Source organism: Equus quagga, chromosome 13 (assembly GCF_021613505.1).
Source record: "Equus quagga isolate Etosha38 chromosome 13, UCLA_HA_Equagga_1.0, whole genome shotgun sequence".
Classification (NCBI taxonomy): domain Eukaryota; kingdom Metazoa; phylum Chordata; class Mammalia; order Perissodactyla; family Equidae; genus Equus; species Equus quagga.
Window position 1 is genome coordinate 101,543,946 of NC_060279.1, and position 17,533 is coordinate 101,561,478.

Below are 17,533 nucleotides of genomic sequence, written 5' to 3' on the forward strand. Positions count from 1 at the left end.
CCCCGGGTCCTCTGCTCTCCCCCATCCCCGGGTCCTCTGCTCTCCCCCAGCCCCTGGGTCCTCTGCTCTCCTCCATCCCCGGGTCCTCTGTTCTCCCCCATCCCCCGGCCCCCTCGGCTGCAGGACTCACTCGATGCTCTTGCTTCTGCACCCTCTGCTCCGCCGGCCCAGCTCGCATTCCCTGGCCTCCCAGGGTCTAGGCCCCCACTTGCCAGCCCCTCCTCTCCCCCCTGGGTGCCAGGGGCCGCCTGCCTCCAGGGCCCAGCTCCTCCCTGTCCCTGGGGGAGGGGGGCACAAAGGGGCCCTTGTCACCATCTCTGGAACTGGGCAGCCTGACGCCTGGGTTCTACTAGCTCCTTCCTGGAGGGGATGGGGGGCGACTGCCTCACTTGCTCCTCTTCCCCCAGCACCGTGCACCCTGGTTCTGGGGCCCTGGGAGGGCATGCTCCTGTCTCTAGGAGTCTGTGGCCAAGAAGCAGAGGCGTTGTCCTCAGCGTCTAGGGCATCTTGGTGGCAACATTAGGTCTAACTCCAGTCCTGAGAGGCCACAGAGGCCGGTGTGGGCAGGAGGAGGAGACAAGACCTTCCAACTCTGGGCTTCAGTGTCACCTCTACCCTCTCTAGAGTCACTTCCCTGAGTCACCTTTAGGGCTGGCATCTGGTCTGTTTTCTTCTAGGCTCTCCTTGCCATGGGCAGCCACCTTATGCATTGACTGTCTCCTCTCCTGAGAGCATGACTCCGGGAGGCCGGACCGTGCCTGCCGTTTCTCCACCTCTCTTGCGTGTTGAATGGCTCCTGGCACAGGGCTAGGTCATAAACGCAGAGCGGGGGCCTGAGTGTGTTCCTCAGGTCCCCCATGGCACTTCTGACTGGGGGTCTTTGCACCGCTCCTCCCTCTGGGAACACTTGTCTGCCCCAGCCCACCCCCCACACCACTGCAGCCACAGGCTCCCAGCTGGGATGTCGCTTCCTCTGGAAGCCCACCCTGCCCTTCTCTCCAGGCCAAGCCCCTCCATTTAAATGCTGCCTGGTCCTGTCCTCATCACATGGGCTGGCCAACCTGCGCTGTCCACCAGCGCGGGAGATCTCAGAGGGCAGGCTTTCTGCATGTCCGCCTGTCTGTCTGTCCCGTTCACCTGGGTCTCTGGAATAGTGCTTGGTGCACAGAGAGTGCTCCACAGTGGCCCTCCTGCCACCCCAGTCCCTCCCTTTGGTCACAACCTCTGCAAGGTGGTGGGGGGAGCTGGTGGTGGTGTGATTAAGGGGAGTAGTCGTTTGACCATGAGCTGTTCCGAGGGCATCTTCTGTCCTCCTTCAGGCCACAGCATGGGGCAGGAGGGAGGGTCCTTTCTCCCGAGGGAGAACCCGGCAGGGTGAGGGTTGAGGGGCGGGGATATCCCTCAGCCCTGGGAGTGAGGAGTCAGAGAAGGCTGGAGGAAGGGGGAGGGGAGTCCCACCCCCACCTCGGGTTTCATGATGTCAGACTCTGCCCGTGCCTTTCCCAGCCAGGGACAAAGGCCCATTGAGAGTCGGGTGGGGCTTGAACGCCTGGGTCCCAGAGAAGACGGGGGCCTGGTGCCTGGGCTTCAGGGGAGGACATGACTGAGATCCTGGGGTGCTCGTATGTCACAGCCTTCAGCGTCAGTGCCAGCCGCCTCGAGGTCGTGTGCCTGTGCAGCGTGAGGTCCATCTCTCCACGTGTGAACAGAAGGCTGTCACGGGGGGCAGAGGCGCAGCGGGGGCGTCCCACAGAGAGAGCTGGCAACTCTCACTGGAGTCTGGAATCTCGGGGCTCCAGACCACAGGAGGACTGGGGAGCACACGTGGCCTGAGGCGAGGAGCCACACTCGGGCCCAGCTGCAGGGCTGCCAGACTGCCCCGTCCTTCCAGACCAGGCAGGTGTGGTGGCCACTCTGACAAAGTACTGCTCTCTGAGTGGCTTAAAAACCAGATTGATTACCCCACAGGTCTGGAGGCTAGACATCTGCTGTCATGAAGTTGGCGGGGTCCGTCCTTCTGAGGGCTGTGAGGGAGGGATCTTTTCCAGGCCTCTCTTCTTGGCTCCCAGACAGCCACCATCACATTCACACGGCATTCCACTGCATGCAGGTCTCTCTGCCCAAATTCCCCCTGTTTATAAGGAGACCAGTCCTGTTGGATTAGGGCCACCCCAATGACCTCATTTTAACTCGATTATCTCTGGAAAGACTCTATCTCCAAACCAGGTCCCATCTGAGGTCGTGGCAGTTAAGACTTCAACATATAAATTTTGAGGGACAGCATTCAACTCCTAACAGCAGGAGTTCAGATTTTTACAGGAAATATCTTAATTTTTAGCCCAATTTTACCTAAAACACTGTGCAGACTGAGCAAAACTCATCTCGGAGCAGAATCGAGCACTCAGGCCCGCCTGGTTAACGCTCTCAGGCAGAGCTGCTGCATCTTCCGACCACGCAGGAGGCACTGGCTACCCTCAGCCAGCACTGGCGGCTTCCCACCAGGAGTCCTCAAGTGTGGGACTGGGGCGGCCAGCAGCATCAGTGTCACCTGGGAGCTTGTTAGAAACGCAGGCTCTAGGGCCCCCCTCAGATCTGCTGCGTCGGGAGCTCCAGCCATCTGCATCTTGCCAGGCCCTCCAGCAGACTCTGGGGGCAATCCGAAGTCTGAGTCCCTCTGCCTCTTGTCTCTAGGACCACCTGGAGAACTCACTAAGATGAGAGAAGAGCACTCCGGGTCATGAAATGTAATTAGGAATCTCACGTTGCCCGCCTCCCAGGTATTTACCGAGGAGTCTGAGAGGCCTCCACCGTCCCTGTCAATTCTGACCCTTTATACTGATGAGCCATTGGATGGTTTCCAAAACTATGTCACACTCACGCCACACTGAGCAGCTCAACAGCCCCGGCCAGAGGAGCTGAGTCCTGAGAGATGCTTCTCTCCTCTAACAGATGAGGGGCGGGGTTTCAGAGCCAGAAGAAGATGCCTGTGAGATCCCGCCGCCAATAGGGGGCCAAGATCTCCATCTGCCTCCCCCGACCCCACTTCAGTCTCCTCCAGGAGAAGCTTTCCCAGAGGAGAGCCCCCATGGATTCTGGGGCCGAAGGTAGAAGTTTGTGGGGGATGAGCCCAGATCCCAGGTGGGTGTAGCTTGGCTCACAGAGTGTTGATTCAAAGAATCGAATTCCTTTAATCACTTACCAATATTTTAAAAATCAGGAAATTTCACATAAAATAATGATCGGCACCTTCTCTGGAAAAGTAGCTCCAGCCGTCCATGTTTGGCCTGCCTTTGGGCCTGGCAGCCACCTCTAGATGGGGCCCCAGCTTCCCCACTCACTATCTGCACATGACACGGAGGCCAGATGGCCAAGGCCCTTTATCATCGTGCTAATGCTCGTGTTTTCTTACAGGCTAATAAGATAGGGGAATATATCTTGTTTCTCTGTTTCATCCAAAGGGGGGAAATCGGATAAATTGAGAGGAATATAGCTTTCGAGAAGAAGGGGAGGCGCCGAATTCCTTGTGGAGGTGGACAGTATTCTGTGTGTCTCATGTGCAAAGTGTGTCCTTGCTGAGAAGATACAGCTGCGGATGCTGCTGTGAAGCACACCCACCACCCCACCGCTAACCGCCCCATCTGGAAGGTCAGTGGTTCTCCGCCTTGTTGGTCCCAGGACCCCTTCTACTCTGCAGAATTACTGAGGACTCCAAAAAGCTCTTGTTTAAGTGGGCTGTGTCTATTGTTACTTATTGTAACAGAAAGCAAAACTTGGAAAATGGTAAAGCACAAGATAAGCAAGCACACGATCCATTGGCCGTCAGAGTGATGATGTCATCACGTGTCACAGTCTCTGGAAGTCTCCCCTGCACGCTCACAAGAGAAAAAGGCAAGGGACGTTGCAGTGGCTTCCACTTGCGGAAGCCCAGAAGGTGTCCCCAGACCTTCCTTGGAGAACACTTGCCAGGCATTGGAATTTGTTACTCCTGTTTCAAGAAGACTTCAAGGAGAGGAAACTTTGTTAAACTTTGATTTCCTGCTGTTGCAACATAAATTCCAGGGTTTTTTTTTTCTTTTCTTCTTGTTCTTTGTTTCTTTTTGTTTTGTTTTGCTGAGGAAGGTTAGCCCTGAGCTAACATCCATGCCAATCTTCCTCTATTTTCTATGTGGGTCACCACCACAGTATGGCTGATGAGTGGTGTGGGTCCGCACTGGGGAACCAAACCTGGGCTGCTGACGTGGAACACGCTGAACTTAACCAGTAGGCCATGGGGCCAGCCCCAAGAAAAGAAATAGGTCTTTTGAAGTGAGGAAAGAAGATGAATAGAAATCAAATTTCCTTCACCAGGCTTCCTTGCAGCCCCCTGTACACACCAACCCTGCACACCCGACCGGGGACTGGCCCTCAGAGGGCAGGGGCCAGAACAGAACGTAGGCCTTTGGCAGGGAGAAAGGGCAACAGACACTCTGATTTGGAAAACAAGAGAGAACGAGCATTTTATTCCAAGACCATTCACCGAGCGAGCGTTGGAAGGCAGCAGGAATAAATAAGGAAGGGAGGGGAGGCCCGGGGCAGGGCGGGACGGCTCAGGTCTTGCAGCACCAGCCACACTTCTGTTTGTTACAGCAGCCGCAGCAGAGGGTGCAGATGGGGAAGTGGGTGTCTCGCCTCCTTAGCTGGTGGAGCCCAGGCTGTGGAAAGAAGGGAGAGTGAGCGGGCTGGGCTGTGGAAGGAGGGAGAGCAAGCGGGCCTGGGCACAGGGATGGGCAGGGGGGTTCAGAAGGCTCAGGTGCTCTCACCATCAAGCCAGCCGCTGCTCCAGCCATTCCAGCTGTGTCCTGGGTCTGGAGGTCTGCGAGCTGCCTTGTCTGGAAAGCAGAAGAATATGCGGATGGCAGGGGCCCGGCAGAGCCCTCAGACTTGCCCTCACCCCAGCTCCTCCCCGAGCAGCTGGCGCCCGTGGCTCGGGGGGAGTCCTAGGAGGGGCTGGCTTCCTGGCCTTTCTCACCTTCCCACGGGCAGTTCTTCCTACAATGGCCCTAGATCTGGCTCCTTCTCTCTCCACAGCTGCCCCTCCTTCTCAGGACATCACCCTCCCTGGCCTGGATGCCAGTGCCCGTCCGTGACAAGTCCCCCTGCGTCTCGCCCCTTAGAATCCGTTCCCTACGCCTCGTCAGCCCCATCGTGGCTTTCTCCATTTGAAAACCCTGCAGGGCTCCCCAGCTGTGGAGGAAAACCAGTTTTTGCTCAGCTGCCCATGGGACGTGGTGTGACCCCTCTCCCTCTCATCTCCAAGTTCATCGGCTTCACCCACTAAACCCTGGTCCTCGATAATGCCCTGCTCACCGTCGCCTCGGGCTTCGCTTGTCCTCTTCTCTTCTCCTCCAGGTCATAGGGCACAGAGCATTCTCTAACAGGACTCTCCTGCGTGACCACCAGCCCTGATCCCAGCTAAAGCTGCCCCCCACCGTGGGCGCTCCACCACCATCTTTTATGTTATTCCTGAACGGCATTTACTCAACACAGTTATCTTATTTATGCTTTAATTGTTCATTGACTAATTCCCTGACCAGGATGTAAGCTCCATGAGAGCAAAATTCTTCTCTCATCTACCTTGTTCACAGCTTGATCCCCACCGTCTGGACTAGGACTTCAGAGGAGGTACTCCATAAATAGCTGTGGCGTTAGAGCGGGGCCCCCAGTCTCTGCCCCTCGGGACCCCACCTCTGTACTTTAAGCAGCCACCTGGTCCCGCTTTCCCTGCGCTGAGCTCTGTGCAGTGCGGAGGGCTCCCCGGCTGCCGTCAGCAGTCCCCTCCCGGGGCCTGGCTCTCCAGTCCTGGCCACCCTGCTGTGCCAGACCCCACGGGCTCTCACCTGGTGTGGAAGAACCGAGCCACTGGTCAGGCTGGCCAGGAGAAGGAGCAGGAGGCAGGCAGCCCGGATGTTTGTGTTCAGAGCCATAGTGTCGTCCGTCTGGCTGTCCTGCTTTGGTGTCCAGGACTTGCGCTGGTGTCTGGGGCCCGGTTTCTGTTGCTTTTATGCTGCCTACTGGGGGAGGTGGGGGTAGTAAGCCCCCTCCCCTTTGCCCTAACTCATTTCCAAGAAGGTGGTGGCGCCGAAAAGACGGGAGAGATAAGCGGGAACAGAGAGACAGGGAACAGGGTTGTGTCACCCTCAGCCAGCAGAGGTGTGTCCAGGGGGTGGGGCAGACGGGGCTGCAGACACATGCCTCTGCCAGCCACCTGAGAAACTTTCCCCAACCTGACATCACCCTGTTGTTCCCAGAAAGACTCCCCCTTTGGCTGCAGAAGCTGAACAGGTCCATGAGCAGGAGCAATTCCCCACCTGTCCCTGACGTCCCCATTCATGTGGAGGGTGGCTGTCACTCACTGGGCCCTCAGGGGTGCCTGGCACAATTCCCACTGCTTCAGGTTCTTGTCGCACGTGCATAGGTTCTGGTGGGGACACCAGCAGCCAGACGCAGGAGTTGGTGTTGGCACATGTGGGATGTTTTCTAAGGACCAGAACCTGAGTATCAGATGTGGCCCTGTATCTGGAAAATGCTCCTGTGAACTCTGGACCGTACAAGATGGCAGGAGTAGTCCTGCTGACATCTGACAGCTGCGTCTTGGCTGCCAGCAGATGTTGTGACTCACTTTGCACTAATTCAGCCTGGGCCACCCCTCGTCTGAGCGGCTGTGGCCTGCAGGGATCTGCTCTGGGTCCGGGGTCCATCACTGCCTTCTCAGCCACCGACCTGAGGCCTGGCTTCCCAGACCCTGTCCCTCTTCGGAACCCACCCCGCCCACCCCGGAGACTCGTTTTCTTCACTTTACAGGGGGACCAAAGGCAGAGATCGGGGCACTGCCCAAGCTCGCTCAGCCAGAGGCAGAGCTGGGATTCCAGCCTTGGCAGCCCGACTCTGTGGCCTGTGCTCTCGTCACCAGGCTTCCCGCCTCCCCGAGACACGGGAGGGCACAGTGGGGTGTGCTGGAGCTGGCTCTTCTTGGCTCAGCGGAGCTCACCGTGCACAGCTCACCCCAACTCCACATCCAGCAGCCTTGTGTTGGTACCTTGGAACCAGCAGTGGTGGGAGTATTCACGCCACAGACATGGGCCAACACCACAAACCAGGGCTCTTTTTCTTGGAGAGCAGGTTTCCCAGGACACCACTCGATGAGGAGATGAACCCCAGCTGCCTGACTGTGGCAGCCTCATTCCTGTCCACTTCCCGAAGCATCTTAGGGTGCACACAGCCCAGAGGAAGCGCCCACCTTGACTCCAGAGAGGGTCCTCTGGCCATTTTGCTGCCCTGACTCACTCTAGGGCCATCCAGTGTCAACCCATCACTGGAGCCTGGGGATGATGCTGCTGAGGAATGGACACTTCTTCCCGGCCTGGAACCGCTGCCAGGACCCACTCAAAACCACAAGGCGGGGTGTCCCCTGGCACCTGCCTCCCCATTTCGTCCAACGCAGCTCCACCTGCCACACACTCCCTCATTCAGAGATGGCTACAGAGGAAGGGCCGGGAAAAGGAGACAGGGCTCTCAGAGAGAAGAGCCCAGCTGGGGGCATCTGGGGTGGGGCAAGGTGGAGAGCTCCGCAGGGTGGTCGGCCCAGCAGGCCTGGACCCTGGGAGCGGAGGGAGCTGCACAGGGCTGCGGGAGGAGGTGACCTGCAGGAAGTGCTGCACGCTGGGCCCAGGAGACGCCACAGCATCCCCCAGCACTGCCAGGCACCACTGCATCTCGGCTCAGGCCAGGTTTCATCATCAGCCAGGGGCAGGGGTCACAGCACAGGCGCCAGAGCTGCGGTGCAAGGCGACAGGCTGACGGGCCAAGCCTGGCCGCCTGGCCATCTGCCCTTCCTGGGGGTGGGGGGCTCAAGGCCAGGCCCACCATTGGCTGCTGTAGAGGGGAGGGCTGCAACCCCAAAGCATACGGCCAGGAGCCAGTTCTGTTTTGAAGAACTGGTGACATGGGAGACCCCAGCCTCTCCTCCAAAAACATGGGACATGTCCCTGACCCCGGCTCCCCTCCCCCCACACCAATATGCACACCTGGGGCCTCCAAGAGGATATTCCCTACTTTACTCCTCCACCCATCCAACCAGACTGGACACCAGTGATGCAGGGCCGCAGGGCTGGGACACAGCCACGGACACCACAGCTGGGGCCCTGCCCAGACCCCGGGCCCCCTCCCAACACCTGAGATCAACAGATACACAGAAGGACAAGGCGGGGCCACATGGGGCCAGTTTATTGCAGTTAAATACCTCTCTCTCTCTCTCTCTATTTTTTTGTCCATTTTTCCATAAAGAAAATTAAAACACACACACACACACACCCAAAGGGGAGCAGGGATCCAGAAACAAGAGGTGGGGTGGGACGTGGCCCCCCTGCTTAGGCCTAGGCCCCAGGGATGGCCTCCCACAGGCTCCCTCCCTTCCCGTAAGCACCCTGTCTCAGTAGCTCCAGAGATCGGGGAGGCAGCGGGATGTGGCAGGGCTCGCCTCCTCCCTCGCCTCCAGGGGAGCCGCTAGAAGTACGGGGCTCGGGCTTGGTGGGGCCAGAAGACGGGAGGAGACAGACGGGGCAGGGAGGATCTCATTTCCACGTCGAGGAGAGCGGTGCGCGCTTATCCACAGAAATGCATGATTTCTCCCCGTTTTTGTTAAAAATCTACTATAAAAAAACGCAGCTGGGGGAGGGGCATGTGTCCCTCTCTGTGCTAAGGGCTGGGGAAGGGGACAGCCGGGGCCGGCAGCACGGCGGGCGGGCGTCACTGCCGCGTGCTGTCGCCCACCATCTCCAGGTTGTGCTGCTGCAGCTGGGCGCGGAGCACGGCGTTTTCATTCTTCAGCTCCTCGATCTGCAGGCACGACAGGGACAAGGAGCAGGGGCTGGCTCGCCGCCCCTGGGGGCTCCTGGGTCCCCCAGCTTCTGGTCCTGGCACCCACCTGCTGCCTCAGGAGCTCATTGTCCATCTGCAGCCGCTCGGCCTCCTTGAAGGTCTCCTGCATGCGCTGGTTGGTCTGGCGCAGCTCGCGGATGTAGTCGCAAGCCTTCGACAGGATCCCTCCTTTGCTCTGGGGGTGGGCAGAGCATGAGCCAGCACTGCCCGCTGGCCCCTGCCCGCTGGCTCAGCCCAAGACACTGCCTGCGCCCAGCCGTCAGGCAGCCTTTCTGGACGGGGCTGGGGGACTGGGCCCTGGGCAGCACTGAGGGCCAGGGGGGCCAGGGGCACTCACCGCTCCCGTCTTGCTATTGTCTGCGTTACAATCTGGAATGATTTTTGAAAGCTGGACGATCCAGTTGTTGATCTTGTCCCTCCGCCTCCGCTCCACTGTAGGAACAACAGGGATAAAGACGGCTGGGTTCACATCCCTTCCTGGGCACCCGGGCCATGTACATCCCGAGGGAGAAGGTGAGACCCACGGTCGCTGAGGCACAGCACGGGCCTTGCCCAGGTCACAGTGCCGGCAAGCGCAGACCAAGCACAGGCAGCTGCCTCCATGCCTGCTTCGCACCGCTTCTCAAGAGGAACAAAGAAATCCTCACCCTCGAGGGCCACACACCCCAAGAGCAGAATCTGGGGACTGGGTTCATTTTGTTTATCCACCCAGCATATTTTTAAAAATCTGAGATTAAAAATAAATAAATAAAAGAATAATAAAACTTTAAATAAATAAATAAAACTTAAAAGTCACACAATTTCACATAATAATTGGCATCTTTTGAAAACTGGAGTTGTAGCTTCAGTGGACATGAGTTCCTGGGAAGGAGGGACAGGCCAGAGGCCCCTCTACACAGGCCCCGGGTGCCCCTCCCTGGTCCCCACAGGCCCTGCATGTGACTCTCCACAGTCCTCGTGTCTCCCCAGAGCCCTGGTCCTGGATTCTGCTCTCCTCTTCATCTTTAAGATCAGTGTGACAGTGGCTCACCCCTGCAAACCCTTCTCCAGGCCCAGCAGCCAGTCCCAGCTCCCCCGGCTGGCGCACGTGGCTCTCAGGGGCCTGGCCCACCCGGGTACTGGGGCACACAGGAACAGCATGAACCCCACCTAGAATGCCAGCATGGCAAACTAATGGAAGATTTTACTTGAAAAATCCAGATTTGTGATTTCATTTCCTAAAACGCCATAATCTCACTGTCAGCTGAGCTGAGTGGCCACTGCCCCCTTCAGACAGGGCATGTGTCTTCTCTCTGGCGCCTCATCTGGCTCACATCACGACCTCATGACAGCTGCCTGGGGTCTGCGGGCACCAGAGCTGAGACCCTGGCTGGGGGCCCCCTGAAGCGAAACCGTCCCAGCCCTCCCTGCCCAGCCAGGCAGAGTCCCAGGCACTGGTGGGAACGCCCAGGAAAGCCCAGTCACCCCCAGCTCTCACCCCACACCCTCATCCCCCTTCCAGGACAGTGCGCAGACAAATGCAGGCGGTGTCAGTGGAAGACAGGGGCCTGGGCGTGTGGTGGGATTTGGAAAGGAGGGCAAAGCAGTCTTTTCCCAGGGTTGGGCGGCACTGCTGGGAGACTGGGGGAAGGCTCCAAGTGAGAGTGAGAAAGGAGAGTGGGCCAGAAGCACGCCCTACCCCTCGGTCCTGTGAGGCCAGCCTACCCCTGGACCCCGCTGTTCCTTTAAGGAATGCAGCTGGCCACTACCAGGCACGTGCCACTGCCTTCTCTCGGCACCTGGTTTTGTCTATTCATTGCTGACCACCCCTTCTCCACCTCCAAGGGCCCCCACTGGGCCCTGGGTGACAACACCCTCCTACGCGCACTCTCCTACTCCCTGGTCCTCGCTCTCCTCTCTTGCCCAAACCTGGGCCCCATTGCTGTCGGGGTGAGCTGAACCCTCCCAGTGAGGACAGCCACGTCTTATGATCTTTGGAAACTCTGTGGCCACAAGCAGCAGCAGAGCTAAGAGTCCAGCGCAGGCCTGGCGGCATGGCCCACTGTGTCCCTCGGCCGCATGCTCCACCCCCAAGGATTGACCTGAGGAAGCTGACAGCACGGGGCTCCCTGGTGTCCTTCTCCCCGCTCGGCAGCCCTACACTGCCTGGGCTCCATCGCAGCTGCAACTCATGCATACTCCTCATTCCCAACCACCAGGGGACGGGGGCGGGTGTGTGGTGCAGCTTCAGTTTACATTTACTTTGTAAAAACGTACTGCCTGCCCTACTGTGTGCTGGGCACCCCACAAGGCCAGAGTCCACGGTGGGCTCGTCAGTCCTGCTGGCACCACTGTGACAGGCACATGAACAGGGCACACTGACACTAAAGGATATATGCCCCCTGATGATGGTGCCAGGCGCCTGGGGAAGGCCAGGGCGGAGTGCTGACCTCTGTATGAAAGCGGGCTGGGTCTATCTTCAGAGAAAGACTTACGAAGGAAACATGGGGCTGGTGTCCGAGGGGAGGGGCACTGGGCAGACAGGTGGCAAGACCCCAGAAATTCTAGGGGGAGAGAGGAGCGCAGTGGCAGAAGAGGCTGTGAAGGCCCTGACTGCCCTGCCAGCGAGTCTAGACCTCGTCTCTGCCCCCAGGGTGCCGGCCCTGAGCCTGGGCCTTTCACTGAGCAGCTGCAAGGTTCAGGCCCAGGGCTGGGAAGACCACGTCGGTACATTTGAAATAGACGACCAGCTAGGACCAAGGCCACGTCCATTTCACAGAAGTGCTTCAGTTACACCCACGTGACATCAAAACACAATTTAGAAGCCAAATCTGCCAGGACCGAAGGGAGAAATGGACAAAGCCACAAATGCGGTTGGAGACATCAACACTCCTCTCTCAGTAGCTGATACAACAAGGAGACAAAAAATCAGGAGACAAACCAGAATGCCGTCAGCCAAATCGACCTCGCTGACGCGGAGGGACATGGCACACGCAGCGGCAGCAGACACGTGTGCTGTTCCAGGGCCCACGGAAACCGACACCGAGACAGACGGTATTTGGGCCCGTAAACTAAATTAAATTCAGTAAATTTCAAGGAACTGAAACTATAGAGAGTATGCTTCTGATCACAACAGAACTAAATTAAAAGTCAATAACAAAAGGATATCCAGAAAACCCACAAATGTTTGGAAGTTACGCAACACACTTTTAAATAACCCATGAGCCAAAGAAGAAATCACAAGGACAATTGGGAAAACCCATCCAAACGGGACATAGGTAATGCAGCCTCAGCGCGAAGTTTGTGACTAGAAAGGCTTGTGTTAGGAAAAAAGAAAGGTTCAAAATCATCTTAAAAAACTAGGGGAAAAAACCCAGAAAATTAAACCCAAAGTAGAAGGTATGAAAGTAACATTAAGAGTGCAAACTAATGAAACAGGAAAAGCAATTCCATCCGGCACTGAAAAATCAGATTTCACATGAAGATCTGGATTTCCAGTTTCTCGAGGTTCTGGCAACAGCGGCCCCAGTTCTGACCTGGCAGCACGGAGCTGGCGCTGCAAGGCCGCCCTCCAGCGGGACTCGTGGGCCCCCTTCACCGTGGGGCCCCGTGTGTCCCTTCTGACAACCAAGTGTTCTCACTCCCCCAGGCCCCCGAGTTTGTGACCCAGAGATGGGCTCCTGTGGTACCAAGAAAGTGTGGGAAAGGGGGAAAAGGAGGAACAAGAAGCTGACAAGTCCACTTGGGCACAGAGTCTCAGGGCTTGCGGGTGTGACGGAAGGAGAAGATGGCAGTCGACGGCGCCCTGGCCTTCGTCTCCGGCTTGGGTAACTGTGGCAGGGGCGCCTCCGCTGCTCTGAAAAGAGAAACGCTGCACGGAAACCTTGGCGGCGGGGGACAGCAGCTCCTGCTTGGACAGGCTGAGTTTCAGATGTCTCAAGGACACCCAGAAATAGAGATTCAGAATGGGCAGTTCAAAATACGGGCCTGATGTTCAAGAGAGGAGCACGGAACAGAAGCGCAGATTTGCACGCTGGTGGCACTCAGGGTGCGGGAGAAGCCCGGGCAGACAGCGTGTGACAGTGCCCACCTTCTCAGAGTCACAGACTTTCTTCTGGAGAAAGCCAACAGACCCAGAGGATGACGAACACTACAGCTGCGGACAGGGTTTGGGGATACTGACCACCCCTGGGCCTTACGTTTCACTCTCCTGAGGCCAACGGAACAGGGGACCAGACCCTACGAAACACCAACAGGCGAAGCGGCTCCCCAGCTCTGCCCACTGTGAAGAACTTGGGGCACTTGCTGAACTACAGACACCTGGGCCTCCCTGACCTGCCCACTCAGAACCTCTGAGGATGGCCCTGGAGACCCTGAGCGTTAACAAGCTCCCCGGGGCCCCGAGGAGCAGGCCGGGAAGCAGAATCAGAGTGGGGAGGGCAGAAGGAACATTCCCGAAAGGAGGAACAGGCAGGGTCAGATGCTTGGAGCACACACAGGGAAAGAAGCCAGCGGATTTGGCAATGAGGTCATCACGGGTGACCTTAAACGGAGACTTTTCGGCAGAGAAGTGAGCCAGACTGCCCAGGGAACAGGAGGGCTGGGCAGAGGGTGGGTCACACACTGCAGGTTAGGAGGTAGGGTGGGGTGGGGGCAAGGTCACGAGGAAGACTGCTCTTGGCAGGATGCGAAGATCAAGACTGTCTTGGGTGGATGAGTCCAGTGAGAGGCAGAGAGAGAGCGGGTGGGAGGCTGGGCGGGACCCCCGTGTGGTTTACTGCAGTCACAGTGGCTGGCACGCCACACTGCTGGCGGCTCAGACACCTCAACTCACTGAAGCCTCGCCATGAGCCTCAGCGGTTGTCAGGCCAACACCGATCCAAAGGACCAAACAGGTGCAGAGACAGAGCCAGCCTCAGGTCTTCCTGCCCGGGAAGCCGACCACAGCCCCACAAACCCACGAGGCTCGGACACACCCCGCCCTTCAAACCCCCCTGACCTCATCACAATACCCCAATTTGCAGCCTTGGGCTCTTCTCCCGCAGCCCTCCCACTCCGAGTCCTATCTCTGGCCCAACATCCACGGTCACCTCCGACCTTCCCAGCCTCTGGTGTCCCAGCCTTACCATCCAGCCTCTGCACACAAGCCCCTCTGCTGGCTGCCCCACAAAATGGCCTAAAAACCCAGGAGCAGGGACGCTGGAAGGGCCTCCTGCGAGGCCCCGTGTGATCCAGCACTGGCCAGCCCTCCCGCAACTCCGCCAACTTCCTCTGCCCTTTCCTGAATTCTGCTCTGCTTCAAGGCCTGCTGTGGGCCTTGCTTGTCCCTCTGTCTGGGACTCTGCCCCAGACACTGGGCTGGCCCATTCGGGCCTCAGCCCATGGAGCATCCTGCCGCCATGCGTCTCCTTCTCCTACACGGCCTGAGCTGCTTCCTCCCTGTGACTTACACCACCTGACGTCACCAATATAGCTTTGTGTGTTTCTGTCTCTGCCGCCAGAACGAACACTGAGCACCAAGACCTCGCTGCACCTGAGGGCCTGGCCCAGGGGCTGGGCCAGCAGGAATGTGCTGAACGAACGCCTGAGCTCAGGGAGATGCTAGGTCACGGGAGGCTGCACAGGCCCGCCCCACCAAACACCTCAGGACGCTGGGGCCTCAGCTGACACTCCAGGCCTTCCTTAGCCTCCTGGCTCCCCTCCAAAGCACTGCACGTGGAACTTCTGCCACCACCACACCAGCTCCCTGAAGTAACTCCACTCCACTCCACTCTGCAGCCTGTGCTCCATTCTGCCCGACAGGCACTCCCAAAGGCCACCTCCCTGGGGAAGTGTCATCTGATCCCCCGGTCAGGGCCGAGCCAGACACCAGCCTCCTTGACACACGGGACCAGGCCCCACACCTGGCACAGGACACAAGCTGCCCAGCCCGGAGTCCACCTTCAGGAAATATCTCCTGCAAAGGTGTGTAAGTGTTCCTCCAGACTCGCGTGCTGCTATGCCCACTGCAGTGGCTACTGACTGGGGGCAGGGGTTGGGAGGGTGGGGGTGGGGTGGGCGACGGCACTAGGGAACAGCATGGAGAGCCAAGAGCACTTTAGACTGGGAGGCGGTGTTTCTGGGAAGGGCAGGATACTCCAGCATCAGCCAGGGCACAGCCACCTGCAGTTCAGCCCCATAGGGGCTCCCTATCAGACCAGAGCAACTTCTGCAAGCCAGGCGGCCAGAGAAGGAGGGAATCGAGCACAACAGCTGCCACACGGAAACGCGGGTCCACGTGAGGCAGATCAACCCAATTCTTCAAGAAGTAGAGAAAACCCAGTGAATATGAAATTCGCCATTTAGATGGCGGCCACTAACTCAAAATCACCAGCCAGGATGACAAGACACACCCCGGATCACACCTCCTGCCCATGTGTTCCTGATAATGAACTTCCCCTGACCCGTTTCTACTTTTCTAGCATTCAACAAACACCTCTCATGGCCTGCAGCACGCTTGGTGATCTGTGACTCCGAGCCCCAGGCCTGGCTGTGCCTGTGGACCCAGGAGCTCTGCCTTGACCTTACCCTCGTTGTGCTGAGCTCTCCTTCTTTCATCCCGTGGTGTTCTGGTTCCATCAATTTTCCTGGAAGTGGGAAAAAATGAGCACGTGTTATCTTGGGTCTCGTCTGCCCAAACGTTTCCTAAGGAATCAGACCTGAAAATTATCTTTGTCAGATAAATCCATATGCAGAAGAACAGAAATGAAGATACTATTAACACCAGACAAGCAGAAACAGACGAAAAAATACACCGACTGCCTGCTGTGTGCTCAACTGCTTGGCTCTGCTTCCAGAAAACCTCCCCTTCCTGGAGCCCCTGCACGTCCTCTGTGCAGGCCCTCCCAGTGTCCCCTGATCCTGAGAGCAGGTCTCCTGCACGTACGGGGAGTAGGGGTGTGTCCGGGGTGCGATCGTCCTCTGCGTTCCTGTCTGAAGCACATCCTGGGGCGTCATCATGACGTAGAACTGGCCTACAGGCAGAGCAGGGGTCAGTGCCGAAACTAGGGGCGCAGTTGGAACTGGCTGTGGGCTTCCCCGCCTGCGAGGCCTGTTGTGTCCCCTGCCTCCCCCTCCTGTTACCTCCGGCCTGCAAGCTCTGGTCTGTGGTCTGTACCGACACAGCCGTGGTATCCCCCACACTGGACGCAGGGAAATAGGCAAATCGTGCCTCCCCACTGACAGCCTCAGCGGCGGGGCTGCCGCCATTGCTGAAAGGATTCTGGATCACAGCCTGGCAGGAGGAGGACACAGAGGCCATCCTCAGCCATCTCTGCACCCCAACCCATCCACCCATTGCTGCCCTGGATGACATCTATTGCATTCTCTACGGCGGGTGGCGACCCCCTCTGTATGTGCCACTCTGCCCTGTGTCTCACATAGCCCTGGAACTGGGAAGATACTCAGCAACCACTTAGCGACCTGATCCACTTCTACGTTTAAGAGATTTCCTGTTACCATCATCCCCACTTTACAGAAACAAAAATGACATTCCAAAAATCTTGCCCCAAGTTTCACCGCGCAAAGCAGGGATCTGACCCACACGGCCTGAGGGCCTGAAGGCAGCATCTGCGTCCCGCCTGACCCATCGCCTGGGGATCCCCAAGAGCAAAGTCAGTGACCCCTCTCCATCCCCCCAGGAGTTGCTGGGCACCTACCAGTGGGAAGGGCGCTGCGGGACCTGGGGGCACAGAGGCAGCAGCGGGGCCAGGGCGCTGGGCTGCCCCATCCACACCCACCTGGGTCACAGCCTGCTGCCCCCCCGCGAAAGCAGCCGTAGACACCACACTGACGGCGCCTGCTGTGTCGCCCTGGCCGTCCAGCTGACCATCAGTCACCTGGACTACGCGGTATGTCACCTGCAGGGGGCGGCAGAGCAGCGAGACCGCGCTGGGGCCCAGGCAGGGGCCGGGTCTGCGCCCCTCCCAGCCCGCCCGCAGCCCCTCGCTCAGCCCCGCGCTCGCCGCCGGCTCCGGCCCGCGGCCTCACCTGTCCTCCATTATTCTCTGTGCGGAACTGGTACTGGATGTTGTGGTCGCCGAACGCCGCCTGCTGGACGCTGGCGATGGCCACCGCCGTCTGCTCCTCCGCCCCCGGGCCGTCCCCGCCTGCAGCCGGCGGGGTAGGGGCATGGTCAGCGGGGGCGCGGGCGGGGCGCCCCCGGCCCCCGGGCGCAGGCCGGGGCGCGGCGGACCCGCGAGCACTCACCTTCCTGCAGCTCGACGCCCTCCTCTGCCTCGGGTCCCTTGTCGTGACTGCCGGGAGGACGCGGAGAGGAGGGGGTCAGCGGCCCCGCACACCCGCCCCTCCGCCCCGGTGCACGGCCCCCGTCCGCCCGGCCCGGCCTGGGCTGCGGCACCCCGGGACCCGGGGCCGGGGGCGCCACGCGCCGGGCCCCCCTCCCTCTCGGCCTCCATTTTGAGCCGGGCCCGGCGGCCGCTCGGGATCATGGCGGCCCGGCCGCCAGGCCGAAGGGCCGGGGCCAGGGCGCGCGGGGGCGCGGCGGGCCGGCGCCCTTACCTGGCGGCGGCAGCAGGGGTGGCCGAGGCAGCGGGATCCAGACCCGGGTCCAGCATGTCCATGGGGGGGTGGGGGCGGG

At 59.0% G+C, this 17,533-nt stretch overlaps 3 protein-coding genes across 5 annotated transcripts in view; all 3 read right to left on the reverse strand.

Annotated features, from left to right (window-relative positions):
* MAG (myelin associated glycoprotein) overlaps window positions 1–191 on the reverse strand; it is a 13,637-nt gene extending 13,446 nt beyond the window's left edge. For both annotated transcript variants that reach the window (XM_046681182.1, XM_046681183.1), the window contains exon 1: window positions 131–191. The gene's annotated coding sequence lies outside the window, so the exon portion shown is untranslated. The remainder of the gene's footprint in view (window positions 1–130) is intronic.
* A 4,279-nt stretch (window positions 192–4,470) lies between these two features.
* HAMP (hepcidin antimicrobial peptide) lies at window positions 4,471–6,034 on the reverse strand. Its single transcript, XM_046681340.1, has 3 exons — window positions 5,877–6,034; window positions 4,800–4,868; window positions 4,471–4,691 (listed from the first exon to the last, which is right to left on the reverse strand). Exons 1-3 carry the CDS (start codon window positions 5,961–5,963, stop codon window positions 4,587–4,589), a joined length of 261 nt encoding a protein of 86 aa, XP_046537296.1. The 5' UTR covers window positions 5,964–6,034; the 3' UTR covers window positions 4,471–4,586.
* Window positions 6,035–8,234: 2,200 nt separating this feature from the next.
* Window positions 8,235–17,527, reverse strand: USF2 (upstream transcription factor 2, c-fos interacting). 2 transcript variants are annotated; one of them, XM_046681272.1, is made up of 10 exons: window positions 17,455–17,527; window positions 17,143–17,189; window positions 16,924–17,042; window positions 16,593–16,793; window positions 16,018–16,168; window positions 15,821–15,908; window positions 15,463–15,521; window positions 9,254–9,348; window positions 8,963–9,091; window positions 8,235–8,874 (listed from the first exon to the last, which is right to left on the reverse strand). In XM_046681272.1, the coding sequence occupies exons 1-10, from the start codon at window positions 17,514–17,516 to the stop codon at window positions 8,785–8,787; spliced, it is 1,041 nt and encodes a 346-aa protein (XP_046537228.1). In that variant the 5' UTR covers window positions 17,517–17,527; the 3' UTR covers window positions 8,235–8,784. The 2 variants fall into 2 exon arrangements, with proteins under 2 accessions (XP_046537228.1, XP_046537229.1); XM_046681273.1 differs by lacking the exon at window positions 16,593–16,793.
* Between the last annotated feature and the right edge of the window lie 6 nt (window positions 17,528–17,533).